Below are 25,589 nucleotides of genomic sequence, written 5' to 3' on the forward strand. Positions count from 1 at the left end.
CCCCATCTCTCAGGAACCCCTTGGCAGCCTCCAGCACCCCCCAGGGAATGCTCCTGCCACCCTGACCCCCTCCCAATACTCCCTGCTGTTAGACAGCTGCCAGGAAGACGGGCTTCTAACCCTCCCCATCCCTGGAATCCTTTGGAGGAGCTTTCCGAGTGGCTGCCCGCGATGTCCTTAGCGGAGAAGGCGTTGTAGCCCAGGACACGATGCCCATGATAGCAACAGCGGGAGGGAACAGCCAAGTGTTGCAAAATGCAGCACTGGGGGACCGAGGGGCCTCGAGTGTTAGATGGGGGAGCCCATGACGGGAACAGCGCAAGGGCTGCAGAACCGCACAGCCTTTCCGGGAAGCGCAGAGACGGTGGTCCGTCAAGAGGAAAGACGGGTCGGGGTCGTCCCAATGCCAAGGGGAGAATAACCAGGGGCCAAACGCTGGAAAATTCCCCGTCGACACTAATCAATGGGACACAAAAGGAGCCCCGACAGAGAGCAGCGAGCTCTAGAGCGGGGACGTTGATGGGCCGAGGAACGGGGGGGTTTCCCACAGGCCACTCAGACAGGCTCCCCACACCCCTTTCACAGAAACCGCGGGGTAACCGACAAACCGACAGCCGGGATGCTGGGAAGGTGCTAGGCCAAACGGTTCCGTCTGCTCCTGCGGCAGTTGTAAACTGCAGCCGGGCCCCTCTGCCTGCCCTGGGCTGGTGCCACTTGCGGAGCCTGCCGGGGTGGCGGGAGAAGGAGCGGTGCCAGGCTGGGCCTCTCCTCTCTGGAGTAAACCTTAGGAGTGCTTACTGCCTTCCTCAGGTTGAAGAAAAAATTCAGGAGAAGTCCTAACGCTTCCCACACGCTCCCGCCCTCCCCCCAGAGGGCCTTCTTGCGCACCCCGCTTTGGAGACAGATCTTCTGCACCAATCTGAAGTGCCACATCTTTTTTATTTTTTTCTTCCTTCCCCTTCTGCTGCTCTCTTCTCTATGCCCTTCTCTTTTTCCTCTGGTTTCAGGCGAGGCTTTCGGGTTTTGCCATCTTCCCGTGAACCTGCACTCGATAAATGCAGGTGTACGCTGGGTTTCCCCAGTTGCTCTTCACCAGAAGTTTGACACGGGCAAAGGCTCTGGGAAGCGGCGCGTTCTGGCAAGAAAAGCGGGAAAAGGAAGCGGGGGTGTTTGTTAGGAGCGACAATGCGATGAAGGTGTCTCCCCCTGCCAGCCCTGCTCCTGCTCAGGAACGAGCTCCTGAAAGTGGGTGGGAGCGGCTGCGGAAAGCTGAGGCTCGCTGCTGGTACCGGGGCTGCTGGGGAGGCTGGGGAGACGGGAAGGGGGAAGGCAGCTGGCAGCCTCTGCATGCCGGCCCTGCTGGGGCTCAGCCTCCCTGCCCTCTGCCCGTTCCCTCTGCTGCTTGCTCTGTGCTGGCAGAGAGGCCGGGGAGGTGCTCCTGCGCGTGGGGCGGCTGCTGTGCAACCCCACCAAGCTCCCGCTGTCTGCTCTGCCTGCTTTCCTCCTGGCAGGCGTGAGAGCACGGGGAGAGAAGGGGCACGCTGTGCTGGGAGGAGAGGACACTGTCCCTCGGCCCAGGGAGAAAGCCTTCACGCTCTTCCTGCCATGGACTTGCAGGCAAACCTGGTTTGCTCCCCGGCACCTTGCCCCTGCGCGTGGACCGTACCTTCAGAGGGAAGGTCTGCATGGGCTCCTTTGCCACGTTGTACGTGAACGTCCCAAGGAGAGTTTCCTCTTCTCCGTCCGCATCCACTCCCTCAGGGGCAAAGCAGAAGGAGAGCAGCTCAGACTCGTCCCCACAAAGAGGGGACGGAGGTGCGGGATCAGCCCTGCTATCTCCCCACCCTCTCCTGGGGCTCTAGCAGTAGGCTAGCACTCGCTATGGTGGAGCTCAGTCTCGGCCTTGACTTCTGCTCAGGAACCCTGAGGTGCTTGTCCCGAACAAGTCTCAAGAGGGATGAAACCCCTAGAGGCCTTGAAGTGTCCCGCTAGGGCCGTGCAGTGCTCAGGAGAGAGCAGGATGCAAAGCTCAGAGGACACACAAAAGCAAGCAAGACGCTGCCATGGCTTTCCCCCAGGGCCAGATCCCCGCCAGAAGCGCCCAGCAGAGACTCACAAAGACAGCGACGTCTCTGGGGGCGCTGGTGACGGTCCCATCTGGAGAGACTTCTTTGGAGATGTGCTGCACAGTGACGGCAGTCAGATGGACGCGTGCTGGCAACCTGATGACCACCTGGCCCTGATGCCCTTGTAAAGGCCAGCAGTTTCCTGGGGAAACATCCGGCTGCAAGCAGAACGCGAGAGCAAGGAAGAGTGAGAGAGTGTTGGGGCCAACACAACGGCGCGCGTAGCTTGAAGCGTAGGCGCCGTTGTGTCCGTGGGGTCTATTTTGGCTTGCAAAGGAGGCGCGTGGGAGGAAATGGACAGAAGCAGGAGGCCTTCGTCCCTGCCTGACTGAAAGGGGGCCCTCAGGATTATGGGGCAGAGGAGAACAGCGGTTCTGAAAGCGTCCCAGTCAGGGCCTAGCAGAAACACCTCTCTGCCCAGTGGCTCTGCAGGGCACCCCCACCTCCCGCCTGCCAGCCCCAAAAAGGCGCTCTTAGGGATGGGCGTGGAAACGGGGTCACCAGGGAGAAAGTCTTTCACCCAGCTGGGGCAGAGCACTGTGGGCGAGGTGCAGCAGTTTGGCTCCGTTCAGCTCCATTCCCCTCCGGAGGGGAAGCGCTGATTGCTAGCAAGCCCAGCCCTGTGTTGGAGCTTTGCTTTCGGGAACCTGAGCAACACTGTGGGCTTGAGCAGTGCCACTGGAGCGAGGGGAGAGCCCCTGAGGTCGGTCCTCAACTTCAGAGGGAGGCAGGAAACCTTCCCTGAGGAGTTCTGCTAGGATACCTGCAAAATAGTGTCGGGAGGCTTGGCAGCGCACAAGAGCCACAAAAGCCTGCAGCCCCAGGTCTCTTTGCAGATGTAGGTCTCGGAAGTTCTCTGCATGTCGATGGTGGCACCTGGAAGGGAGGGAGAGCAGGTGACTACTGGAAGAGGGCACATTCTAGGAGCACTCGGTGCTCAGACAGTATTTCTGATGCTGCCGGCCAGCTCCACGTCTGTCAGTCCTCTCCTCCTCCCCACGCTGCTGGGGGTGCCCAGCTGCACAGGGGAATGACGGCAGCCACGTGCCTGGTGGTGACTGCGTCTCTCACAGCGCCACGAGGAGAAGGTCTGAGGGTTCTGGGAGACGGCGGGCGCCCACGTCAATGACAGCAGACCAAAAGTGAGGGCTTGCGGCATGGGCAGCAAAGGATGGCCCAGCCATTCCCTCTTCGAAGGCAGCGGAGAGGAAGAGAGCCCTTCCAAGAGCACGGGAACACGGGCGGGGGCAGCGGCGGAGGCACCCGTGCGGAGGCCCCTGTGCGGAGGCCGAGGGCAGGACTGGGAGGGAGTCTGAGAGAGCCACTGTGCCACAGCCTTGCTCTTGGACCCCAGGAAGCACTGAAGCTCCCCCACTTTGGAGAGCGGCGCCCGGAGCACAGGCTTCTTTGGGGAGTGCTCCAGGCAAGCGCAGGGCAAGGAGACTGGGCTGCTTGTGTCCATACCAGAGCTTTTCAGGGCCCAGTCAGACATCTCGACGGAGACTTCCGAAGCCATGTGGGACGCTGCCTGGTTCACTTCCTGGGAACGCCATAAAGGAACACAGAAAAGGACCACATCAGCGGGCAGCTCAGCGTGGCTGCTAGCGCCGGCAGAGGCAAAGGGTCAGTGTCAGAAAGGCAAGGCAAGCCTTGTCCACAGAGCTGCAAGACTCGCTGCTGCTGACGTGAGCCACGAGGAGTGAGGAAGAGAATCTGTGTCCGCGGCCGCGGCCATGGCCGGCAGGTGGGCTGACGAGGGTCCCCACGCCCTCGTCCCCACCCTCCACGCTCTGCCCGTCAGCGGGGAGATGGGCTCGGGCCCTGCAAGCGACGGCTGGCCCCGTGAGCGTGCCTGGGTCTCATCCCTGCCTCAGGAGCCCAGCCAGAGGAGCCAGAGTGCCGGCGTGCCAAGGGAAGGCTGTCGGGAGTCCTGTGCTGCCTGAAGCAGCCTGCTTAAAGTGGGCCTGGAGAAGGGCCTGTGCAGCGCAGCAGCTCACCCAGCAAGGCCCTGGGGCAAAGGCTGGGTTGCTGCAGTCAGCAGCGCGACCCCACCAACAAGCCCAAGGAGTGCTTTCTCGGGGGTTCTGCCCAGCCAAGCCTCCTTCCCCAAAACGCAGCATCACCTTTGCCCTGCTGATCTCTGCCCTCAGTTGAGCCACCTCCTCCGTCAGAAGCTGCATCTTCTGGCTATGCTCCGCCAAGGAAACGCAAAAGTTCCTGCATGACAGGAAAGCAGATCTTGTCAGAGAGCGGCCCGTCCCCTCTGGGGAGCGTCTCAGCTCGGCAAGAAGGAGAGACACGTGTGCTTTCCCTGCTTTGCGCGTGCTTCCCTTCCACACCAGTTTGAGCAGAAGGCAAAGGCAGGTAGGAGGTATGGGAGCCCTGGCTGTTAGCAAAAGGAGTGCAGGGAGCACGAGGGCGGCTGACGCTTCTGCACAGAAGCAATTCCAGCTCCGGAAACGTCTCTTACCGCAGGGTCTTCAGGTCTTCTGCAGACACAAGGGCCAGCTCCTGAAAGGGAAAAAGGCTCGGTTCGAGCATCCGCTACCAGAGCCGCCGGGGCTTCCCAGGAGAGGCTTCCCTAGGAAGACTCGGCACAAGCTGCTGCTTCTTTGGGTCAGCCTGCGTGGCAGCAGGAGAGCCCGTGATTTCTCCAGCCGCTCTCAGCAGTGCTGTGTTGCAGGAGGTGCCTGTGGCAGAGGAGTCACCGACCTCTAGCAGTGCCTTTGTCCGCATTGTCCACCCTGGCAGTGAGGTCCCGCAGTAAACACCAGCTGCAATTCACATCATCAAGAGAGAGTTATTTTACTGGGGTCGCTAGCGATGCCTGCAGTGGCGTTGTCTGCTGCCTGTTGCCTTAGGGGTGGGGCAGCAGGTGAGCTGAGGAGGTGGGGAAGGTGGGGTGCGGAGAGAGGACGCGCCTCTGGCCGGAAGCCATCGGCCCAGGCTGGAGGGGACTGCGCAGCCGTGAGCCTCAGGTGTGCTCAGTGCCCCAGAGCTATTCCCCGCTTCCCCTCGCTGCTTCGGGGAGCCCCGAGACCAGGCTGCATGGGCTAGGAGAGGTACCTCCCCATGGGTCCCCCTGCACGGCCCCTCCCCTCTGGGAATCCCCACTTCAGGCTTGGAAGTAGCTACGCCCTTCTCTCGCGGACTTGCAGACTAAGCAAGCCCTGTGGTCCAGTGGCCAGAGCAGCAGCATGGCTGGGAGGCTCCCAGTCTTACTGGCAGTCCAAAAGGCAGTCCCAGTGCAGGCCGTAGTCGGGAAGCGCTTGGGCCATGGGAGTTTCCGCCCAGAGCGGCCCAAAAGGAAAGCTGGCCAGCTGAAAGCTGGCATGCAGCACAGCCTGGCTGTCGCTCTCAGGTGTCTGCTCATGCAAACTCACCAAGAGCCACGGGGAGCCACAAGAAGACGACGTGGAAGATCCTCTTCTTCTGCAGGGCCATCTTTTGCCTGCAAAAGAGGAGGGAGTCCTGTGGCTGCCAATGCTCCAAGTCTTGGGCAAAGCCCTCCCCCGGTGGAGTTCCCTTTTCAGGCCGGAAAGCCAGCCTTTTGGAAGCCTCCTGCTGCCAGAGAGCTGCCAGAGCAGCGCCCAGGAGGAAGACGATTTCTGTCCACACCGTTCAACACTGCCGGCAGATCTCGCCCAGGGGAAGGGCTCCAGAAGCAGCATCCCAAAGGGACTGAAAATTATGCAGGGAAGTAAAGAGGCCGAGCAAATGAAGACTGCTTTTCAGCAGTCTTTCTGGTGGGGACCTTGCTCTCTCTTGGGCTGAGAAAGCAGGCCTGTTCTCACTTGCGATCACACAGCTCTCTCTTAGGGGTGCCGAGGGGCTTTGCTCTTGCCTCTCCCTGAGAACGGCCACAGCACGAGCAGCGCCCCAGCTTGGGCGCCCGACTGGGAGCCCTGGGCTGCTGCCTGGGGAACACCCTCTGCTCTCCCCTTGGCTTGCACCGGCCCTCAGACATCCCCTTTCTCTCCCCCGTCCACAGCAGAAACGTGATGTAATACGTACGCGGCGGAGATGCACGTCCTCAGCAGACGTCTCCACGGGGAGAGAAGGTCGCCTGCCGGATGGCAAGTAAGGCTGAAGGCTGTCCCTGCGCAAGGAAAGCAGAGAAAAGTTAGGCCTGCCTCTTGAGGTCTCTTCTCTAGGATGCCCAGCCCCGCGTGTCGCAGCTGCCTGCGGGGAGGCGGGCACCGTGTCCGACACACTCCCTCCCTGGGGCAAAGAGCAGGGCAGCCTGCACTTCTCCTGCCGCCTGTGACGTTTGGCCAGAGCTCCAGCGCAGCGCAGCTCTCCAAGTTCAGCCCCGAGGAGGTCACGGCAAGCAGCAGTGCTGAGCTTACTTGCAATTTCTGTGGCCTTGTCGCGCCACTTGGCAGGCCCTTGAGTGGCTGAGCCGGGAGCTGACATGGAAGAGAGTATCCCCAGCTCCACCTCCGTGCCGAGGTTCCTGTCGGAGGAAAAAGACAAGTGCCCGTTGCCCACCGTCCCCACGCCGCGGGAGCCGAGGCGGGCAGGAGTAGCCTGAGCGGCGGCCCTTGCCAGAGGACGGGCTGTCCCAGCAGCAGCGAGAGAGGCCAGCACAGCTGGGCTGCTCCCAGCGGGCCCCCCCTCTCCTTTCCCCATCCTTTGCTTTACAGGCCTGCAGTGGGAGCAAGCTGGCAGCAGCAGACCCGCGCCTCGGGAAGCCCAGCCGGCAGCACAGCGCGATTCTCAGCCCGTCCCTCCCTGCTCCCTGGCCCCTGGCCCCAACCTGCCCCGCGGCAGACACCTCCCAGTGGCCGTTCGCAGAGGGGGCACGGGCTGCTGTCCCCCGCCACGGCCCCCCCCACCTCTTCCCTGGGCACTCCCAGGTCTCCCGACCCCTCTCTGCGCCGCACAGCTGCTCCCATCAGCCAGGCAGGATCGCGCCTCAGCGTCCCGAGGGGGCCAGTCTCAGGCCCCAGGGGCTTGGCCTCCCCGTGCACCAAAAGCGCCCCGTGCAGCAGGGCTGGGCTCCGACCCTGCAGCACGAGGCTACCGCCTCCCCAAAAGCCCCTGCTGCACACTGCCTTTTGGCTGGGAGAGTGAGGCAGGCTTTCCGCCGAGACCCGTCCCCACAGAAGGGGGGCTTCGCAAGCCACGGGGCTCTTCTTCAGAAAACTTCTGTCGGCTTCCCCAGGCTGCTCCGCACCGCGCTGACCGTGCTAGGCCACGTCCCTGCTACCAGCCCAGCCTGATGCCCCGGGCAGATGCCAGGCTTCGTACCTACTCGTCTGGCAGCGGCTCGGCCCCGCTGCCTCCCCTGCCGGCTGTTGGCCAGCCTCGTTCCCCAAGGAGCCTTGGGAGGGCCCTTGGCGTCTTCTCTCGGGGGCCTTGCTCCTCGCCATCTCTGGGCAAAGGCAGGCGCCCCGCTCCGCTCTTCCCCCTCAGCCCCAGCAGTGTGGCCTGCCCAGGCAAAAACAGCTCCGGCAGCAGCCCCACGCTGCCCCACAGCAGGAGCGCGCCTGCCCAGGGCAAGAGCCACACGGCAGCTGTGGGCTCCTTGCCCGCGCGCCACAGGGCTGTGCGGGCGGCCAGCTCTGACCTCACAGTGGTGGCTCTGACGTCACACTGGGGCTCCCCAGGGCGCAGCAGGCCGGGGAGACCCGGTGGGCTCCCCTGGGGCAGCACGGCTCTCCTGGGCGGTGGGAGCCCATGCCTGTGGGCCTCCCGAACCCTGCCACGTTCCCGTGCCGGGCGGCTGCCTGGCCTGTGCTGCCGGGCAGGCTTCCAGCTCTCCTGGGCATCCCCGGGAAACCAGAAAGGCTGCTGGAACGGGGGCTTTGCTCTCAACCCACGGGGCAGCTGCTTCTGCCAGCGTTTCTCCTTTCGGAACCGTTTTGTACGCCAAGAAGAAGAACCCAGGAAGAGGCAAGACGGGCTTGTACGAAAGGAGCTGATTTTCTACAAGCAGAACACCATTGTTTTAAATTCCTACCCCTCCCCTCCTTTGCTAGAGCCAAGATCAGAGGATCGTGTGGGATTATTCCGCATTCCTTCTGCCATTCCGGGTGGCTTCTTCGTGTGAAAAAGAAATGCACGGATGGTACTTCATCCCATTTACCCTCCCGCCTGCAAAGTACCATCAGTTGTACTACAGTAGTATATCTTAGAGTTCCATTCTTTGGCCATTTTTCCTGATCTTCGAGACTATTCATTGGCCACCAATTGTCACCATATTCTAGAAGCTGTTTTCGAGTGAGAGGCTCCCCTCCCAATTTCCTCCAATGTTTCAAGATACGGCCTAGGGGAGATCTTTTCCGAATGCCCCCTTCCGCAGAGGGCTTAGTACCCGCCATCAGAGATACGGCAACACCAAAGAGAGAGACCATCACTTTGCACAAACTAGTCAGAGGCATTCCCCAGAAGGGGACTCGAACCCCTAGATTACCCTCAGTGGGACTCCAACCCACCCCTTTGGCCAAAGGTTTCCAGACACAGCTGTCCTAGGGACTTTGGCCCGATAGGATCCAATCCTTCCCTTAGGTACCTTTACAGGCCAACCCTGCGAGGCCTTCGCCGCGCCTGACGGGCAGGCAACCGCCCTTTCAATCCGAAAAGGAATGCCTTTACCTTGCCAGGGGTCCTGCTCAGAGCTCTTCGGTCCGCGCTTCGGAGGTTCTTCCCGAGAATCCCTCGGAGCCGGCTGGGGGTCCTGCGATGCCGCGGATGCGTTGAGATTCAGAAGCAGAGTCCCATCTGGGTCGCCCAAACTGTCACCGAAATGGGGAATCAACCTCTTCACAGCAATGTAGCATCGAGAAGCAGGCATTCTCTTTATTACAGCGCTGGATGCACGGGGGATGGTCCCACCTAAGGTGCCTACCGTCATGCAAAGCTAATGGGCAAATTGCCCTTTCTGCTTAGCTTTAGAAACCATTTGCAGCAGCAGGAGAACCCCAAAAGCAAGCGGGGATGCCCACTCCCCAGCCCCATCTCTCAGGAACCCCTTGGCAGCCTCCAGCACCCCCCAGGGAATGCTCCTGCCACCCTGACCCCCTCCCAATACTCCCTGCTGTTAGACAGCTGCCAGGAAGACGGGCTTCTAACCCTCCCCATCCCTGGAATCCTTTGGAGGAGCTTTCCGAGTGGCTGCCCGCGATGTCCTTAGCGGAGAAGGCGTTGTAGCCCAGGACACGATGCCCATGATAGCAACAGCGGGAGGGAACAGCCAAGTGTTGCAAAATGCAGCACTGGGGGACCGAGGGGCCTCGAGTGTTAGATGGGGGAGCCCATGACGGGAACAGCGCAAGGGCTGCAGAACCGCACAGCCTTTCCGGGAAGCGCAGAGACGGTGGTCCGTCAAGAGGAAAGACGGGTCGGGGTCGTCCCAATGCCAAGGGGAGAATAACCAGGGGCCAAACGCTGGAAAATTCCCCGTCGACACTAATCAATGGGACACAAAAGGAGCCCCGACAGAGAGCAGCGAGCTCTAGAGCGGGGACGTTGATGGGCCGAGGAACGGGGGGGTTTCCCACAGGCCACTCAGACAGGCTCCCCACACCCCTTTCACAGAAACCGCGGGGTAACCGACAAACCGACAGCCGGGATGCTGGGAAGGTGCTAGGCCAAACGGTTCCGTCTGCTCCTGCGGCAGTTGTAAACTGCAGCCGGGCCCCTCTGCCTGCCCTGGGCTGGTGCCACTTGCGGAGCCTGCCGGGGTGGCGGGAGAAGGAGCGGTGCCAGGCTGGGCCTCTCCTCTCTGGAGTAAACCTTAGGAGTGCTTACTGCCTTCCTCAGGTTGAAGAAAAAATTCAGGAGAAGTCCTAACGCTTCCCACACGCTCCCGCCCTCCCCCAGAGGGCCTTCTTGCGCACCCCGCTTTGGAGACAGATCTTCTGCACCAATCTGAAGTGCCACATCTTTTTTATTTTTTTCTTCCTTCCCCTTCTGCTGCTCTCTTCTCTATGCCCTTCTCTTTTTCCTCTGGTTTCAGGCGAGGCTTTCGGGTTTTGCCATCTTCCCGTGAACCTGCACTCGATAAATGCAGGTGTACGCTGGGTTTCCCCAGTTGCTCTTCACCAGAAGTTTGACACGGGCAAAGGCTCTGGGAAGCGGCGCGTTCTGGCAAGAAAAGCGGGAAAAGGAAGCGGGGGTGTTTGTTAGGAGCGACAATGCGATGAAGGTGTCTCCCCCTGCCAGCCCTGCTCCTGCTCAGGAACGAGCTCCTGAAAGTGGGTGGGAGCGGCTGCGGAAAGCTGAGGCTCGCTGCTGGTACCGGGGCTGCTGGGGAGGCTGGGGAGACGGGAAGGGGGAAGGCAGCTGGCAGCCTCTGCATGCCGGCCCTGCTGGGGCTCAGCCTCCCTGCCCTCTGCCCGTTCCCTCTGCTGCTTGCTCTGTGCTGGCAGAGAGGCCGGGGAGGTGCTCCTGCGCGTGGGGCGGCTGCTGTGCAACCCCACCAAGCTCCCGCTGTCTGCTCTGCCTGCTTTCCTCCTGGCAGGCGTGAGAGCACGGGGAGAGAAGGGGCACGCTGTGCTGGGAGGAGAGGACACTGTCCCTCGGCCCAGGGAGAAAGCCTTCACGCTCTTCCTGCCATGGACTTGCAGGCAAACCTGGTTTGCTCCCCGGCACCTTGCCCCTGCGCGTGGACCGTACCTTCAGAGGGAAGGTCTGCATGGGCTCCTTTGCCACGTTGTACGTGAACGTCCCAAGGAGAGTTTCCTCTTCTCCGTCCGCATCCACTCCCTCAGGGGCAAAGCAGAAGGAGAGCAGCTCAGACTCGTCCCCACAAAGAGGGGACGGAGGTGCGGGATCAGCCCTGCTATCTCCCCACCCTCTCCTGGGGCTCTAGCAGTAGGCTAGCACTCGCTATGGTGGAGCTCAGTCTCGGCCTTGACTTCTGCTCAGGAACCCTGAGGTGCTTGTCCCGAACAAGTCTCAAGAGGGATGAAACCCCTAGAGGCCTTGAAGTGTCCCGCTAGGGCCGTGCAGTGCTCAGGAGAGAGCAGGATGCAAAGCTCAGAGGACACACAAAAGCAAGCAAGACCCTGCCATGGCTTTCCCCCAGGGCCAGATCCCCGCCAGAAGCGCCCAGCAGAGACTCACAAAGACAGCGACGTCTCTGGGGGCGCTGGTGACGGTCCCATCTGGAGAGACTTCTTTGGAGATGTGCTGCACAGTGACGGCAGTCAGATGGACGCGTGCTGGCAACCTGATGACCACCTGGCCCTGATGCCCTTGTAAAGGCCAGCAGTTTCCTGGGGAAACATCCGGCTGCAAGCAGAACGCGAGAGCAAGGAAGAGTGAGAGAGTGTTGGGGCCAACACAACGGCGCGCGTAGCTTGAAGCGTAGGCGCCGTTGTGTCCGTGGGGTCTATTTTGGCTTGCAAAGGAGGCGCGTGGGAGGAAATGGACAGAAGCAGGAGGCCTTCGTCCCTGCCTGACTGAAAGGGGGCCCTCAGGATTATGGGGCAGAGGAGAACAGCGGTTCTGAAAGCGTCCCAGTCAGGGCCTAGCAGAAACACCTCTCTGCCCAGTGGCTCTGCAGGGCACCCCCCACCTCCCGCCTGCCAGCCCCAAAAAGGCGCTCTTAGGGATGGGCGTGGAAACGGGGTCACCAGGGAGAAAGTCTTTCACCCAGCTGGGGCAGAGCACTGTGGGCGAGGTGCAGCAGTTTGGCTCCGTTCAGCTCCATTCCCCTCCGGAGGGGAAGCGCTGATTGCTAGCAAGCCCAGCCCTGTGTTGGAGCTTTGCTTTCGGGAACCTGAGCAACACTGTGGGCTTGAGCAGTGCCACTGGAGCGAGGGGAGAGCCCCTGAGGTCGGTCCTCAACTTCAGAGGGAGGCAGGAAACCTTCCCTGAGGAGTTCTGCTAGGATACCTGCAAAATAGTGTCGGGAGGCTTGGCAGCGCACAAGAGCCACAAAAGCCTGCAGCCCCAGGTCTCTTTGCAGATGTAGGTCTCGGAAGTTCTCTGCATGTCGATGGTGGCACCTGGAAGGGAGGGAGAGCAGGTGACTACTGGAAGAGGGCACATTCTAGGAGCACTCGGTGCTCAGACAGTATTTCTGATGCTGCCGGCCAGCTCCACGTCTGTCAGTCCTCTCCTCCTCCCCACGCTGCTGGGGGTGCCCAGCTGCACAGGGGAATGACGGCAGCCACGTGCCTGGTGGTGACTGCGTCTCTCACAGCGCCACGAGGAGAAGGTCTGAGGGTTCTGGGAGACGGCGGGCGCCCACGTCAATGACAGCAGACCAAAAGTGAGGGCTTGCGGCATGGGCAGCAAAGGATGGCCCAGCCATTCCCTCTTCGAAGGCAGCGGAGAGGAAGAGAGCCCTTCCAAGAGCACGGGAACACGGGCGGGGGCAGCGGCGGAGGCACCCGTGCCGAGGCCCCTGTGCGGAGGCCGAGGGCAGGACTGGGAGGGAGTCTGAGAGAGCCACTGTGCCACAGCCTTGCTCTTGGACCCCAGGAAGCACTGAAGCTCCCCCACTTTGGAGAGCGGCGCCCGGAGCACAGGCTTCTTTGGGGAGTGCTCCAGGCAAGCGCAGGGCAAGGAGACTGGGCTGCTTGTGTCCATACCAGAGCTTTTCAGGGCCCAGTCAGACATCTCGACGGAGACTTCCGAAGCCATGTGGGACGCTGCCTGGTTCACTTCCTGGGAACGCCATAAAGGAACACAGAAAAGGACCACATCAGCGGGCAGCTCAGCGTGGCTGCTAGCGCCGGCAGAGGCAAAGGGTCAGTGTCAGAAAGGCAAGGCAAGCCTTGTCCACAGAGCTGCAAGACTCGCTGCTGCTGACGTGAGCCACGAGGAGTGAGGAAGAGAATCTGTGTCCGCGGCCGCGGCCATGGCCGGCAGGTGGGCTGACGAGGGTCCCCACGCCCTCGTCCCCACCCTCCACGCTCTGCCCGTCAGCGGGGAGATGGGCTCGGGCCCTGCAAGCGACGGCTGGCCCCGTGAGCGTGCCTGGGTCTCATCCCTGCCTCAGGAGCCCAGCCAGAGGAGCCAGAGTGCCGGCGTGCCAAGGGAAGGCTGTCGGGAGTCCTGTGCTGCCTGAAGCAGCCTGCTTAAAGTGGGCCTGGAGAAGGGCCTGTGCAGCGCAGCAGCTCACCCAGCAAGGCCCTGGGGCAAAGGCTGGGTTGCTGCAGTCAGCAGTGCGACCCCACCAACAAGCCCAAGGAGTGCTTTCTCGGGGGTTCTGCCCAGCCAAGCCTCCTTCCCCAAAACGCAGCATCACCTTTGCCCTGCTGATCTCTGCCCTCAGTTGAGCCACCTCCTCCGTCAGAAGCTGCATCTTCTGGCTATGCTCCGCCAAGGAAACGCAAAAGTTCCTGCATGACAGGAAAGCAGATCTTGTCAGAGAGCGGCCCGTCCCCTCTGGGGAGCGTCTCAGCTCGGCAAGAAGGAGAGACACGTGTGCTTTCCCTGCTTTGCGCGTGCTTCCCTTCCACACCAGTTTGAGCAGAAGGCAAAGGCAGGTAGGAGGTATGGGAGCCCTGGCTGTTAGCAAAAGGAGTGCAGGGAGCACGAGGGCGGCTGACGCTTCTGCACAGAAGCAATTCCAGCTCCGGAAACGTCTCTTACCGCAGGGTCTTCAGGTCTTCTGCAGACACAAGGGCCAGCTCCTGAAAGGGAAAAAGGCTCGGTTCGAGCATCCGCTACCAGAGCCGCCGGGGCTTCCCAGGAGAGGCTTCCCTAGGAAGACTCGGCACAAGCTGCTGCTTCTTTGGGTCAGCCTGCGTGGCAGCAGGAGAGCCCGTGATTTCTCCAGCCGCTCTCAGCAGTGCTGTGTTGCAGGAGGTGCCTGTGGCAGAGGAGTCACCGACCTCTAGCAGTGCCTTTGTCCGCATTGTCCACCCTGGCAGTGAGGTCCCGCAGTAAACACCAGCTGCAATTCACATCATCAAGAGAGAGTTATTTTACTGGGGTCGCTAGCGATGCCTGCAGTGGCGTTGTCTGCTGCCTGTTGCCTTAGGGGTGGGGCAGCAGGTGAGCTGAGGAGGTGGGGAAGGTGGGGTGCGGAGAGAGGACGCGCCTCTGGCCGGAAGCCATCGGCCCAGGCTGGAGGGGACTGCGCAGCCGTGAGCCTCAGGTGTGCTCAGTGCCCCAGAGCTATTCCCCGCTTCCCCTCGCTGCTTCGGGGAGCCCCGAGACCAGGCTGCATGGGCTAGGAGAGGTACCTCCCCATGGGTCCCCCTGCACGGCCCCTCCCCTCTGGGAATCCCCACTTCAGGCTTGGAAGTAGCTACGCCCTTCTCTCGCGGACTTGCAGACTAAGCAAGCCCTGTGGTCCAGTGGCCAGAGCAGCAGCATGGCTGGGAGGCTCCCAGTCTTACTGGCAGTCCAAAAGGCAGTCCCAGTGCAGGCCGTAGTCGGGAAGCGCTTGGGCCATGGGAGTTTCCGCCCAGAGCGGCCCAAAAGGAAAGCTGGCCAGCTGAAAGCTGGCATGCAGCACAGCCTGGCTGTCGCTCTCAGGTGTCTGCTCATGCAAACTCACCAAGAGCCACGGGGAGCCACAAGAAGACGACGTGGAAGATCCTCTTCTTCTGCAGGGCCATCTTTTGCCTGCAAAAGAGGAGGGAGTCCTGTGGCTGCCAATGCTCCAAGTCTTGGGCAAAGCCCTCCCCCGGTGGAGTTCCCTTTTCAGGCCGGAAAGCCAGCCTTTTGGAAGCCTCCTGCTGCCAGAGAGCTGCCAGAGCAGCGCCCAGGAGGAAGACGATTTCTGTCCACACCGTTCAACACTGCCGGCAGATCTCGCCCAGGGGAAGGGCTCCAGAAGCAGCATCCCAAAGGGACTGAAAATTATGCAGGGAAGTAAAGAGGCCGAGCAAATGAAGACTGCTTTTCAGCAGTCTTTCTGGTGGGGACCTTGCTCTCTCTTGGGCTGAGAAAGCAGGCCTGTTCTCACTTGCGATCACACAGCTCTCTCTTAGGGGTGCCGAGGGGCTTTGCTCTTGCCTCTCCCTGAGAACGGCCACAGCACGAGCAGCGCCCCAGCTTGGGCGCCCGACTGGGAGCCCTGGGCTGCTGCCTGGGGAACACCCTCTGCTCTCCCCTTGGCTTGCACCGGCCCTCAGACATCCCCTTTCTCTCCCCCGTCCACAGCAGAAACGTGATGTAATACGTACGCGGCGGAGATGCACGTCCTCAGCAGACGTCTCCACGGGGAGAGAAGGTCGCCTGCCGGATGGCAAGTAAGGCTGAAGGCTGTCCCTGCGCAAGGAAAGCAGAGAAAAGTTAGGCCTGCCTCTTGAGGTCTCTTCTCTAGGATGCCCAGCCCCGCGTGTCGCAGCTGCCTGCGGGGAGGCGGGCACCGTGTCCGACACACTCCCTCCCTGGGGCAAAGAGCAGGGCAGCCTGCACTTCTCCTGCCGCCTGTGACGTTTGGCCAGAGCTCCAGCGCAGCGCAGCTCTCCAAGTTCAGCCCCGAGGAGGTCACGGCAAGCAGCAGGGCTGAGCTTACTTGCAATTTCTGTGGCCTTGTCGCGCCACTTGGCAGGCCCTTGAGTGGCTGAGCCGGGAGCTGACATGGAAGAGAGTATCCCCAGCTCCACCTCCGTGCCGAGGTTCCTGTCGGAGGAAAAAGACAAGTGCCCGTTGCCCACCGTCCCCACGCCGCGGGAGCCGAGGCGGGCAGGAGTAGCCTGAGCGGCGGCCCTTGCCAGAGGACGGGCTGTCCCAGCAGCAGCGAGAGAGGCCAGCACAGCTGGGCTGCTCCCAGCGGGCCCCCCCTCTCCTTTCCCCATCCTTTGCTTTACAGGCCTGCAGTGGGAGCAAGCTGGCAGCAGCAGACCCGCGCCTCGGGAAGCCCAGCCGGCAGCACAGCGCGATTCTCAGCCCGTCCCTCCCTGCTCCCTGGCCCCTGGCCCCAACCTGCCCCGCGGCAGACACCTCCCAGTGGCCGTTCGCAGAGGGGGCACGGGCTGCTGTCCCCCGCCACGGCCCCCCCCACCTCTTCCCTGGGCACTCCCAGGTCTCCCGACCCCTCTCTGCGCCGCACAGCTGCTCCCATCAGCCAGGCAGGATCGCGCCTCAGCGTCCCGAGGGGGCCAGTCTCAGGCCCCAGGGGCTTGGCCTCCCCGTGCACCAAAAGCGCCCCGTGCAGCAGGGCTGGGCTCCGACCCTGCAGCACGAGGCTACCGCCTCCCCAAAAGCCCCTGCTGCACACTGCCTTTTGGCTGGGAGAGTGAGGCAGGCTTTCCGCCGAGACCCGTCCCCACAGAAGGGGGGCTTCGCAAGCCACGGGGCTCTTCTTCAGAAAACTTCTGTCGGCTTCCCCAGGCTGCTCCGCACCGCGCTGACCGTGCTAGGCCACGTCCCTGCTACCAGCCCAGCCTGATGCCCCGGGCAGATGCCAGGCTTCGTACCTACTCGTCTGGCAGCGGCTCGGCCCCGCTGCCTCCCCTGCCGGCTGTTGGCCAGCCTCGTTCCCCAAGGAGCCTTGGGAGGGCCCTTGGCGTCTTCTCTCGGGGGCCTTGCTCCTCGCCATCTCTGGGCAAAGGCAGGCGCCCCGCTCCGCTCTTCCCCCTCAGCCCCAGCAGTGTGGCCTGCCCAGGCAAAAACAGCTCCGGCAGCAGCCCCACGCTGCCCCACAGCAGGAGCGCGCCTGCCCAGGGCAAGAGCCACACGGCAGCTGTGGGCTCCTTGCCCGCGCGCCACAGGGCTGTGCGGGCGGCCAGCTCTGACCTCACAGTGGTGGCTCTGACGTCACACTGGGGCTCCCCAGGGCGCAGCAGGCCGGGGAGACCCGGTGGGCTCCCCTGGGGCAGCACGGCTCTCCTGGGCGGTGGGAGCCCATGCCTGTGGGCCTCCCGAACCCTGCCACGTTCCCGTGCCGGGCGGCTGCCTGGCCTGTGCTGCCGGGCAGGCTTCCAGCTCTCCTGGGCATCCCCGGGAAACCAGAAAGGCTGCTGGAACGGGGGCTTTGCTCTCAACCCACGGGGCAGCTGCTTCTGCCAGCGTTTCTCCTTTCGGAACCGTTTTGTACGCCAAGAAGAAGAACCCAGGAAGAGGCAAGACGGGCTTGTACGAAAGGAGCTGATTTTCTACAAGCAGAACACCATTGTTTTAAATTCCTACCCCTCCCCTCCTTTGCTAGAGCCAAGATCAGAGGATCGTGTGGGATTATTCCGCATTCCTTCTGCCATTCCGGGTGGCTTCTTCGTGTGAAAAAGAAATGCACGGATGGTACTTCATCCCATTTACCCTCCCGCCTGCAAAGTACCATCAGTTGTACTACAGTAGTATATCTTAGAGTTCCATTCTTTGGCCATTTTTCCTGATCTTCGAGACTATTCATTGGCCACCAATTGTCACCATATTCTAGAAGCTGTTTTCGAGTGAGAGGCTCCCCTCCCAATTTCCTCCAATGTTTCAAGATACGGCCTAGGGGAGATCTTTTCCGAATGCCCCCTTCCGCAGAGGGCTTAGTACCCGCCATCAGAGATACGGCAACACCAAAGAGAGAGACCATCACTTTGCACAAACTAGTCAGAGGCATTCCCCAGAAGGGGACTCGAACCCCTAGATTACCCTCAGTGGGACTCCAACCCACCCCTTTGGCCAAAGGTTTCCAGACACAGCTGTCCTAGGGACTTTGGCCCGATAGGATCCAATCCTTCCCTTAGGTACCTTTACAGGCCAACCCTGCGAGGCCTTCGCCGCGCCTGACGGGCAGGCAACCGCCCTTTCAATCCGAAAAGGAATGCCTTTACCTTGCCAGGGGTCCTGCTCAGAGCTCTTCGGTCCGCGCTTCGGAGGTTCTTCCCGAGAATCCCTCGGAGCCGGCTGGGGGTCCTGCGATGCCGCGGATGCGTTGAGATTCAGAAGCAGAGTCCCATCTGGGTCGCCCAAACTGTCACCGAAATGGGGAATCAACCTCTTCACAGCAATGTAGCATCGAGAAGCAGGCATTCTCTTTATTACAGCGCTGGATGCACGGGGGATGGTCCCACCTAAGGTGCCTACCGTCATGCAAAGCTAATGGGCAAATTGCCCTTTCTGCTTAGCTTTAGAAACCATTTGCAGCAGCAGGAGAACCCCAAAAGCAAGCGGGGATGCCCACTCCCCAGCCCCATCTCTCAGGAACCCCTTGGCAGCCTCCAGCACCCCCCAGGGAATGCTCCTGCCACCCTGACCCCCTCCCAATACTCCCTGCTGTTAGACAGCTGCCAGGAAGACGGGCTTCTAACCCTCCCCATCCCTGGAATCCTTTGGAGGAGCTTTCCGAGTGGCTGCCCGCGATGTCCTTAGCGGAGAAGGCGTTGTAGCCCAGGACACGATGCCCATGATAGCAACAGCGGGAGGGAACAGCCAAGTGTTGCAAAATGCAGCACTGGGGGACCGAGGGGCCTCGAGTGTTAGATGGGGGAGCCCATGACGGGAACAGCGCACGGGCTGCAGAACCGCACAGCCTTTCCGGGAAGCGCAGAGACGGTGGTCCGTCAAGAGGAAAGACGGGTCGGGGTCGTCCCAATGCCAAGGGGAGAATAACCAGGGGCCAAACGCTGGAAAATTCCCCGTCGACACTAATCAATGGGACACAAAAGGAGCCCCGACAGAGAGCAGCGAGCTCTAGAGCGGGGACGTTGATGGGCCGAGGAACGGGGGGGTTTCCCACAGGCCACTCAGACAGGCTCCCCACACCCCTTTCACAGAAACCGCGGGGTAACCGACAAACCGACAGCCGGGATGCTGGGAAGGTGCTAGGCCAAACGGTTCCGTCTGCTCCTGCGGCAGTTGTAAACTGCAGCCGGGCCCCTCTGCCTGCCCTGGGCTGGTGCCACTTGCGGAGCCTGCCGGGGTGGCGGGAGAAGGAGCGGTGCCAGGCTGGGCCTCTCCTCTCTGGAGTAAACCTTAGGAGTGCTTACTGCCTTCCTCAGGTTGAAGAAAAAATTCAGGAGAAGTCCTAACGCTTCCCACACGCTCCCGCCCTCCCCCCAGAGGGCCTTCTTGCGCACCCCGCTTTGGAGACAGATCTTCTGCACCAATCTGAAGTGCCACATCTTTTTTATTTTTTTCTTCCTTCCCCTTCTGCTGCTCTCTTCTCTATGCCCTTCTCTTTTTCCTCTGGTTTCAGGCGAGGCTTTCGGGTTTTGCCATCTTCCCGTGAACCTGCACTCGATAAATGCAGGTGTACGCTGGGTTTCCCCAGTTGCTCTTCACCAGAAGTTTGACACGGGCAAAGGCTCTGGGAAGCGGCGCGTTCTGGCAAGAAAAGCGGGAAAAGGAAGCGGGGGTGTTTGTTAGGAGCGACAATGCGATGAAGGTGTCTCCCCCTGCCAGCCCTGCTCCTGCTCAGGAACGAGCTCCTGAAAGTGGGTGGGAGCGGCTGCGGAAAGCTGAGGCTCGCTGCTGGTACCGGGGCTGCTGGGGAGGCTGGGGAGACGGGAAGGGGGAAGGCAGCTGGCAGCCTCTGCATGCCGGCCCTGCTGGGGCTCAGCCTCCCTGCCCTCTGCCCGTTCCCTCTGCTGCTTGCTCTGTGCTGGCAGAGAGGCCGGGGAGGTGCTCCTGCGCGTGGGGCGGCTGCTGTGCAACCCCACCAAGCTCCCGCTGTCTGCTCTGCCTGCTTTCCTCCTGGCAGGCGTGAGAGCACGGGGAGAGAAGGGGCACGCTGTGCTGGGAGGAGAGGACACTGTCCCTCGGCCCAGGGAGAAAGCCTTCACGCTCTTCCTGCCATGGACTTGCAGGCAAACCTGGTTTGCTCCCCGGCACCTTGCCCCTGCGCGTGGACCGTACCTTCAGAGGGAAGGTCTGCATGGGCTCCTTTGCCACGTTGTACGTGAACGTCCCAAGGAGAGTTTCCTCTTCTCCGTCCGCATCCACTCCCTCAGGGGCAAAGCAGAAGGAGAGCAGCTCAGACTCGTCCCCACAAAGAGGGGACGGAGGTGCGGGATCAGCCCTGCTATCTCCCCACCCTCTCCTGGGGCTCTAGCAGTAGGCTAGCACTCGCTATGGTGGAGCTCAGTCTCGGCCTTGACTTCTGCTCAGGAACCCTGAGGTGCTTGTCCCGAACAAGTCTCAAGAGGGATGAAACCCCTAGAGGCCTTGAAGTGTCCCGCTAGGGCCGTGCAGTGCTCAGGAGAGAGCAGGATGCAAAGCTCAGAGGACACACAAAAGCAAGCAAGACGCTGCCATGGCTTTCCCCCAGGGCCAGATCCCCGCCAGAAGCGCCCAGCAGAGACTCACAAAGACAGCGACGTCTCTGGGGGCGCTGGTGACGGTCCCATCTGGAGAGACTTCTTTGGAGATGTGCTGCACAGTGACGGCAGTCAGATGGACGCGTGCTGGCAACCTGATGACCACCTGGCCCTGATGCCCTTGTAAAGGCCAGCAGTTTCCTGGGGAAACATCCGGCTGCAAGCAGAACGCGAGAGCAAGGAAGAGTGAGAGAGTGTTGGGGCCAACACAACGGCGCGCGTAGCTTGAAGCGTAGGCGCCGTTGTGTCCGTGGGGTCTATTTTGGCTTGCAAAGGAGGCGCGTGGGAGGAAATGGACAGAAGCAGGAGGCCTTCGTCCCTGCCTGACTGAAAGGGGGCCCTCAGGATTATGGGGCAGAGGAGAACAGCGGTTCTGAAAGCGTCCCAGTCAGGGCCTAGCAGAAACACCTCTCTGCCCAGTGGCTCTGCAGGGCACCTCCCACCTCCCGCCTGCCAGCCCCAAAAAGGCGCTCTTAGGGATGGGCGTGGAAACGGGGTCACCAGGGAGAAAGTCTTTCACCCAGCTGGGGCAGAGCACTGTGGGCGAGGTGCAGCAGTTTGGCTCCGTTCAGCTCCATTCCCCTCCGGAGGGGAAGCGCTGATTGCTAGCAAGCCCAGCCCTGTGTTGGAGCTTTGCTTTCGGGAACCTGAGCAACACTGTGGGCTTGAGCAGTGCCACTGGAGCGAGGGGAGAGCCCCTGAGGTCGGTCCTCAACTTCAGAGGGAGGCAGGAAACCTTCCCTGAGGAGTTCTGCTAGGATACCTGCAAAATAGTGTCGGGAGGCTTGGCAGCGCACAAGAGCCACAAAAGCCTGCAGCCCCAGGTCTCTTTGCAGATGTAGGTCTCGGAAGTTCTCTGCATGTCGATGGTGGCACCTGGAAGGGAGGGAGAGCAGGTGACTACTGGAAGAGGGCACATTCTAGGAGCACTCGGTGCTCAGACAGTATTTCTGATGCTGCCGGCCAGCTCCACGTCTGTCAGTCCTCTCCTCCTCCCCACGCTGCTGGGGGTGCCCAGCTGCACAGGGGAATGACGGCAGCCACGTGCCTGGTGGTGACTGCGTCTCTCACAGCGCCACGAGGAGAAGGTCTGAGGGTTCTGGGAGACGGCGGGCGCCCACGTCAATGACAGCAGACCAAAAGTGAGGGCTTGCGGCATGGGCAGCAAAGGATGGCCCAGCCATTCCCTCTTCGAAGGCAGCGGAGAGGAAGAGAGCCCTTCCAAGAGCACGGGAACACGGGCGGGGGCAGCGGCGGAGGCACCCGTGCCGAGGCCCCTGTGCGGAGGCCGAGGGCAGGACTGGGAGGGAGTCTGAGAGAGCCACTGTGCCACAGCCTTGCTCTTGGACCCCAGGAAGCACTGAAGCTCCCCCACTTTGGAGAGCGGCGCCCGGAGCACAGGCTTCTTTGGGGAGTGCTCCAGGCAAGCGCAGGGCAAGGAGACTGGGCTGCTTGTGTCCATACCAGAGCTTTTCAGGGCCCAGTCAGACATCTCGACGGAGACTTCCGAAGCCATGTGGGACGCTGCCTGGTTCACTTCCTGGGAACGCCATAAAGGAACACAGAAAAGGACCACATCAGCGGGCAGCTCAGCGTGGCTGCTAGCGCCGGCAGAGGCAAAGGGTCAGTGTCAGAAAGGCAAGGCAAGCCTTGTCCACAGAGCTGCAAGACTCGCTGCTGCTGACGTGAGCCACGAGGAGTGAGGAAGAGAATCTGTGTCCGCGGCCGCGGCCATGGCCGGCAGGTGGGCTGACGAGGGTCCCCACGCCCTCGTCCCCACCCTCCACGCTCTGCCCGTCAGCGGGGAGATGGGCTCGGGCCCTGCAAGCGACGGCTGGCCCCGTGAGCGTGCCTGGGTCTCATCCCTGCCTCAGGAGCCCAGCCAGAGGAGCCAGAGTGCCGGCGTGCCAAGGGAAGGCTGTCGGGAGTCCTGTGCTGCCTGAAGCAGCCTGCTTAAAGTGGGCCTGGAGAAGGGCCTGTGCAGCGCAGCAGCTCACCCAGCAAGGCCCTGGGGCAAAGGCTGGGTTGCTGCAGTCAGCAGTGCGACCCCACCAACAAGCCCAAGGAGTGCTTTCTCGGGGGTTCTGCCCAGCCAAGCCTCCTTCCCCAAAACGCAGCATCACCTTTGCCCTGCTGATCTCTGCCCTCAGTTGAGCCACCTCCTCCGTCAGAAGCTGCATCTTCTGGCTATGCTCCGCCAAGGAAACGCAAAAGTTCCTGCATGACAGGAAAGCAGATCTTGTCAGAGAGCGGCCCGTCCCCTCTGGGGAGCGTCTCAGCTCGGCAAGAAGGAGAGACACGTGTGCTTTCCCTGCTTTGCGCGTGCTTCCCTTCCACACCAGTTTGAGCAGAAGGCAAAGGCAGGTAGGAGGTATGGGAGCCCTGGCTGTTAGCAAAAGGAGTGCAGGGAGCACGAGGGCGGCTGACGCTTCTGCACAGAAGCAATTCCAGCTCCGGAAACGTCTCTTACCGCAGGGTCTTCAGGTCTTCTGCAGACACAAGGGCCAGCTCCTGAAAGGGAAAAAGGCTCGGTTCGAGCATCCGCTACCAGAGCCGCCGGGGCTTCCCAGGAGAGGCTTCCCTAGGAAGACTCGGCACAAGCTGCTGCTTCTTTGGGTCAGCCTGCGTGGCAGCAGGAGAGCCCGTGATTTCTCCAGCCGCTCTCAGCAGTGCTGTGTTGCAGGAGGTGCCTGTGGCAGAGGAGTCACCGACCTCTAGCAGTGCCTTTGTCCGCATTGTCCACCCTGGCAGTGAGGTCCCGCAGTAAACACCAGCTGCAATTCACATCATCAAGAGAGAGTTATTTTACTGGGGTCGCTAGCGATGCCTGCAGTGGCGTTGTCTGCTGCCTGTTGCCTTAGGGGTGGGGCAGCAGGTGAGCTGAGGAGGTGGGGAAGGTGGGGTGCGGAGAGAGGACGCGCCTCTGGCCGGAAGCCATCGGCCCAGGCTGGAGGGGACTGCGCAGCCGTGAGCCTCAGGTGTGCTCAGTGCCCCAGAGCTATTCCCCGCTTCCCCTCGCTGCTTCGGGGAGCCCCGAGACCAGGCTGCATGGGCTAGGAGAGGTACCTCCCCATGGGTCCCCCTGCACGGCCCCTCCCCTCTGGGAATCCCCACTTCAGGCTTGGAAGTAGCTACGCCCTTCTCTCGCGGACTTGCAGACTAAGCAAGCCCTGTGGTCCAGTGGCCAGAGCAGCAGCATGGCTGGGAGGCTCCCAGTCTTACTGGCAGTCCAAAAGGCAGTCCCAGTGCAGGCCGTAGTCGGGAAGCGCTTGGGCCATGGGAGTTTCCGCCCAGAGCGGCCCAAAAGGAAAGCTGGCCAGCTGAAAGCTGGCATGCAGCACAGCCTGGCTGTCGCTCTCAGGTGTCTGCTCATGCAAACTCACCAAGAGCCACGGGGAGCCACAAGAAGACGACGTGGAAGATCCTCTTCTTCTGCAGGGCCATCTTTTGCCTGCAAAAGAGGAGGGAGTCCTGTGGCTGCCAATGCTCCAAGTCTTGGGCAAAGCCCTCCCCCGGTGGAGTTCCCTTTTCAGGCCGGAAAGCCAGCCTTTTGGAAGCCTCCTGCTGCCAGAGAGCTGCCAGAGCAGCGCCCAGGAGGAAGACGATTTCTGTCCACACCGTTCAACACTGCCGGCAGATCTCCCCCAGGGGAAGGGCTCCAGAAGCAGCATCCCAAAGGGACTGAAAATTATGCAGGGAAGTAAAGAGGCCGAGCAAATGAAGACTGCTTTTCAGCAGTCTTTCTGGTGGGGACCTTGCTCTCTCTTGGGCTGAGAAAGCAGGCCTGTTCTCACTTGCGATCACACAGCTCTCTCTTAGGGGTGCCGAGGGGCTTTGCTCTTGCCTCTCCCTGAGAACGGCCACAGCACGAGCAGCGCCCCAGCTTGGGCGCCCGACTGGGAGCCCTGGGCTGCTGCCTGGGGAACACCCTCTGCTCTCCCCTTGGCTTGCACCGGCCCTCAGACATCCCCTTTCTCTCCCCCGTCCACAGCAGAAACGTGATGTAATACGTACGCGGCGGAGATGCACGTCCTCAGCAGACGTCTCCACGGGGAGAGAAGGTCGCCTGCCGGATGGCAAGTAAGGCTGAAGGCTGTCCCTGCGCAAGGAAAGCAGAGAAAAGTTAGGCCTGCCTCTTGAGGTCTCTTCTCTAGGATGCCCAGCCCCGCGTGTCGCAGCTGCCTGCGGGGAGGCGGGCACCGTGTCCGACACACTCCCTCCCTGGGGCAAAGAGCAGGGCAGCCTGCACTTCTCCTGCCGCCTGTGACGTTTGGCCAGAGCTCCAGCGCAGCGCAGCTCTCCAAGTTCAGCCCCGAGGAGGTCACGGCAAGCAGCAGGGCTGAGCTTACTTGCAATTTCTGTGGCCTTGTCGCGCCACTTGGCAGGCCCTTGAGTGGCTGAGCCGGGAGCTGACATGGAAGAGAGTATCCCCAGCTCCACCTCCGTGCCGAGGTTCCTGTCGGAGGAAAAAGACAAGTGCCCGTTGCCCACCGTCCCCACGCCGCGGGAGCCGAGGCGGGCAGGAGTAGCCTGAGCGGCGGCCCTTGCCAGAGGACGGGCTGTCCCAGCAGCAGCGAGAGAGGCCAGCACAGCTGGGCTGCTCCCAGCGGGCCCCCCTCTCCTTTCCCCATCCTTTGCTTTACAGGCCTGCAGTGGGAGCAAGCTGGCAGCAGCAGACCCGCGCCTCGGGAAGCCCAGCCGGCAGCACAGCGCGATTCTCAGCCCGTCCCTCCCTGCTCCCTGGCCCCTGGCCCCAACCTGCCCCGCGGCAGACACCTCCCAGTGGCCGTTCGCAGAGGGGGCACGGGCTGCTGTCCCCCGCCACGGCCCCCCCCACCTCTTCCCTGGGCACTCCCAGGTCTCCCGACCCCTCTCTGCGCCGCACAGCTGCTCCCATCAGCCAGGCAGGATCGCGCCTCAGCGTCCCGAGGGGGCCAGTCTCAGGCCCCAGGGGCTTGGCCTCCCCGTGCGCCAAAGCGCCCCGTGCAGCAGGGCTGGGCTCCGACCCTGCAGCACGAGGCTACCGCCTCCCCAAAAGCCCCTGCTGCACACTGCCTTTTGGCTGGGAGAGTGAGGCAGGCTTTCCGCCGAGACCCGTCCCCACAGAAGGGGGGCTTCGCAAGCCACGGGGCTCTTCTTCAGAAAACTTCTGTCGGCTTCCCCAGGCTGCTCCGCACCGCGCTGACCGTGCTAGGCCACGTCCCTGCTACCAGCCCAGCCTGATGCCCCGGGCAGATGCCAGGCTTCGTACCTACTCGTCTGGCAGCGGCTCGGCCCCGCTGCCTCCCCTGCCGGC

General features: G+C 61.9%; 3 protein-coding genes across 3 annotated transcripts; all 3 read right to left on the reverse strand.

Moving 5' to 3' along the window:
• Nucleotides 1–1,003: 1,003 nt before the first annotated feature.
• Nucleotides 1,004–6,758, reverse strand: LOC148051666 (SUN domain-containing protein 5-like). Its single transcript, XM_087735492.1, has 11 exons — nucleotides 6,476–6,758; nucleotides 6,141–6,225; nucleotides 5,510–5,577; nucleotides 4,839–4,900; nucleotides 4,597–4,637; nucleotides 4,250–4,343; nucleotides 3,591–3,666; nucleotides 2,890–3,002; nucleotides 2,117–2,284; nucleotides 1,667–1,756; nucleotides 1,004–1,135 (listed from the first exon to the last, which is right to left on the reverse strand). The coding sequence occupies exons 1-11, from the start codon at nucleotides 6,756–6,758 to the stop codon at nucleotides 1,004–1,006; spliced, it is 1,212 nt and encodes a 403-aa protein (XP_087591618.1).
• Nucleotides 6,759–10,085: 3,327 nt separating this feature from the next.
• Nucleotides 10,086–15,841, reverse strand: LOC148051667 (SUN domain-containing protein 5-like). The gene is made up of 11 exons (XM_087735493.1): nucleotides 15,559–15,841; nucleotides 15,224–15,308; nucleotides 14,593–14,660; nucleotides 13,922–13,983; nucleotides 13,680–13,720; nucleotides 13,333–13,426; nucleotides 12,674–12,749; nucleotides 11,973–12,085; nucleotides 11,199–11,366; nucleotides 10,749–10,838; nucleotides 10,086–10,217 (listed from the first exon to the last, which is right to left on the reverse strand). The coding sequence occupies exons 1-11, from the start codon at nucleotides 15,839–15,841 to the stop codon at nucleotides 10,086–10,088; spliced, it is 1,212 nt and encodes a 403-aa protein (XP_087591619.1).
• A 3,328-nt stretch (nucleotides 15,842–19,169) lies between these two features.
• LOC148051668 (sperm-associated antigen 4 protein-like) lies at nucleotides 19,170–24,749 on the reverse strand (the record flags this gene model as incomplete). The annotated part of the gene is made up of 11 exons (XM_087735494.1): nucleotides 19,170–19,301; nucleotides 19,833–19,922; nucleotides 20,283–20,450; nucleotides 21,057–21,169; nucleotides 21,758–21,833; nucleotides 22,417–22,510; nucleotides 22,764–22,804; nucleotides 23,006–23,067; nucleotides 23,677–23,764; nucleotides 24,308–24,392; nucleotides 24,643–24,749. Coding segments are annotated over 11 exons (1,056 nt in total), but the record flags the coding sequence as incomplete, so codon positions are not given.
• Between the last annotated feature and the right edge of the window lie 840 nt (nucleotides 24,750–25,589).

This window comes from Nipponia nippon, unplaced genomic scaffold, assembly GCF_047370975.1.
Source record: "Nipponia nippon isolate SJK-2023a ecotype South Korea unplaced genomic scaffold, ASM4737097v1 scaffold_59, whole genome shotgun sequence".
Lineage (NCBI taxonomy): Eukaryota > Metazoa > Chordata > Aves > Pelecaniformes > Threskiornithidae > Nipponia > Nipponia nippon.

Coding starts and splice junctions, on each gene's coding strand:
- LOC148051666 (XM_087735492.1), bottom strand. CDS start 6,758: ATGGGGAAAGGAGAGGGGGGGCCCGCTGGGAGCAGCCCAGCTGTGCTG. Junction 6,226..6,475: donor CAAGGCCACAGAAATTGCAA/GTAAGCTCAGCA, acceptor TTCCTTGCGCAG/GGACAGCCTTCAGCCTTACT. Junction 4,901..5,509: donor GTGGCTCCCCGTGGCTCTTG/GTGAGTTTGCAT, acceptor TGTGAATTGCAG/CTGGTGTTTACTGCGGGACC.
- LOC148051667 (XM_087735493.1), bottom strand. CDS start 15,841: ATGGGGAAAGGAGAGGGGGGGCCCGCTGGGAGCAGCCCAGCTGTGCTG. Junction 15,309..15,558: donor CAAGGCCACAGAAATTGCAA/GTAAGCTCAGCC, acceptor TTCCTTGCGCAG/GGACAGCCTTCAGCCTTACT. Junction 12,750..13,332: donor CAGAGATCAGCAGGGCAAAG/GTGATGCTGCGT, acceptor TGGCGTTCCCAG/GAAGTGAACCAGGCAGCGTC.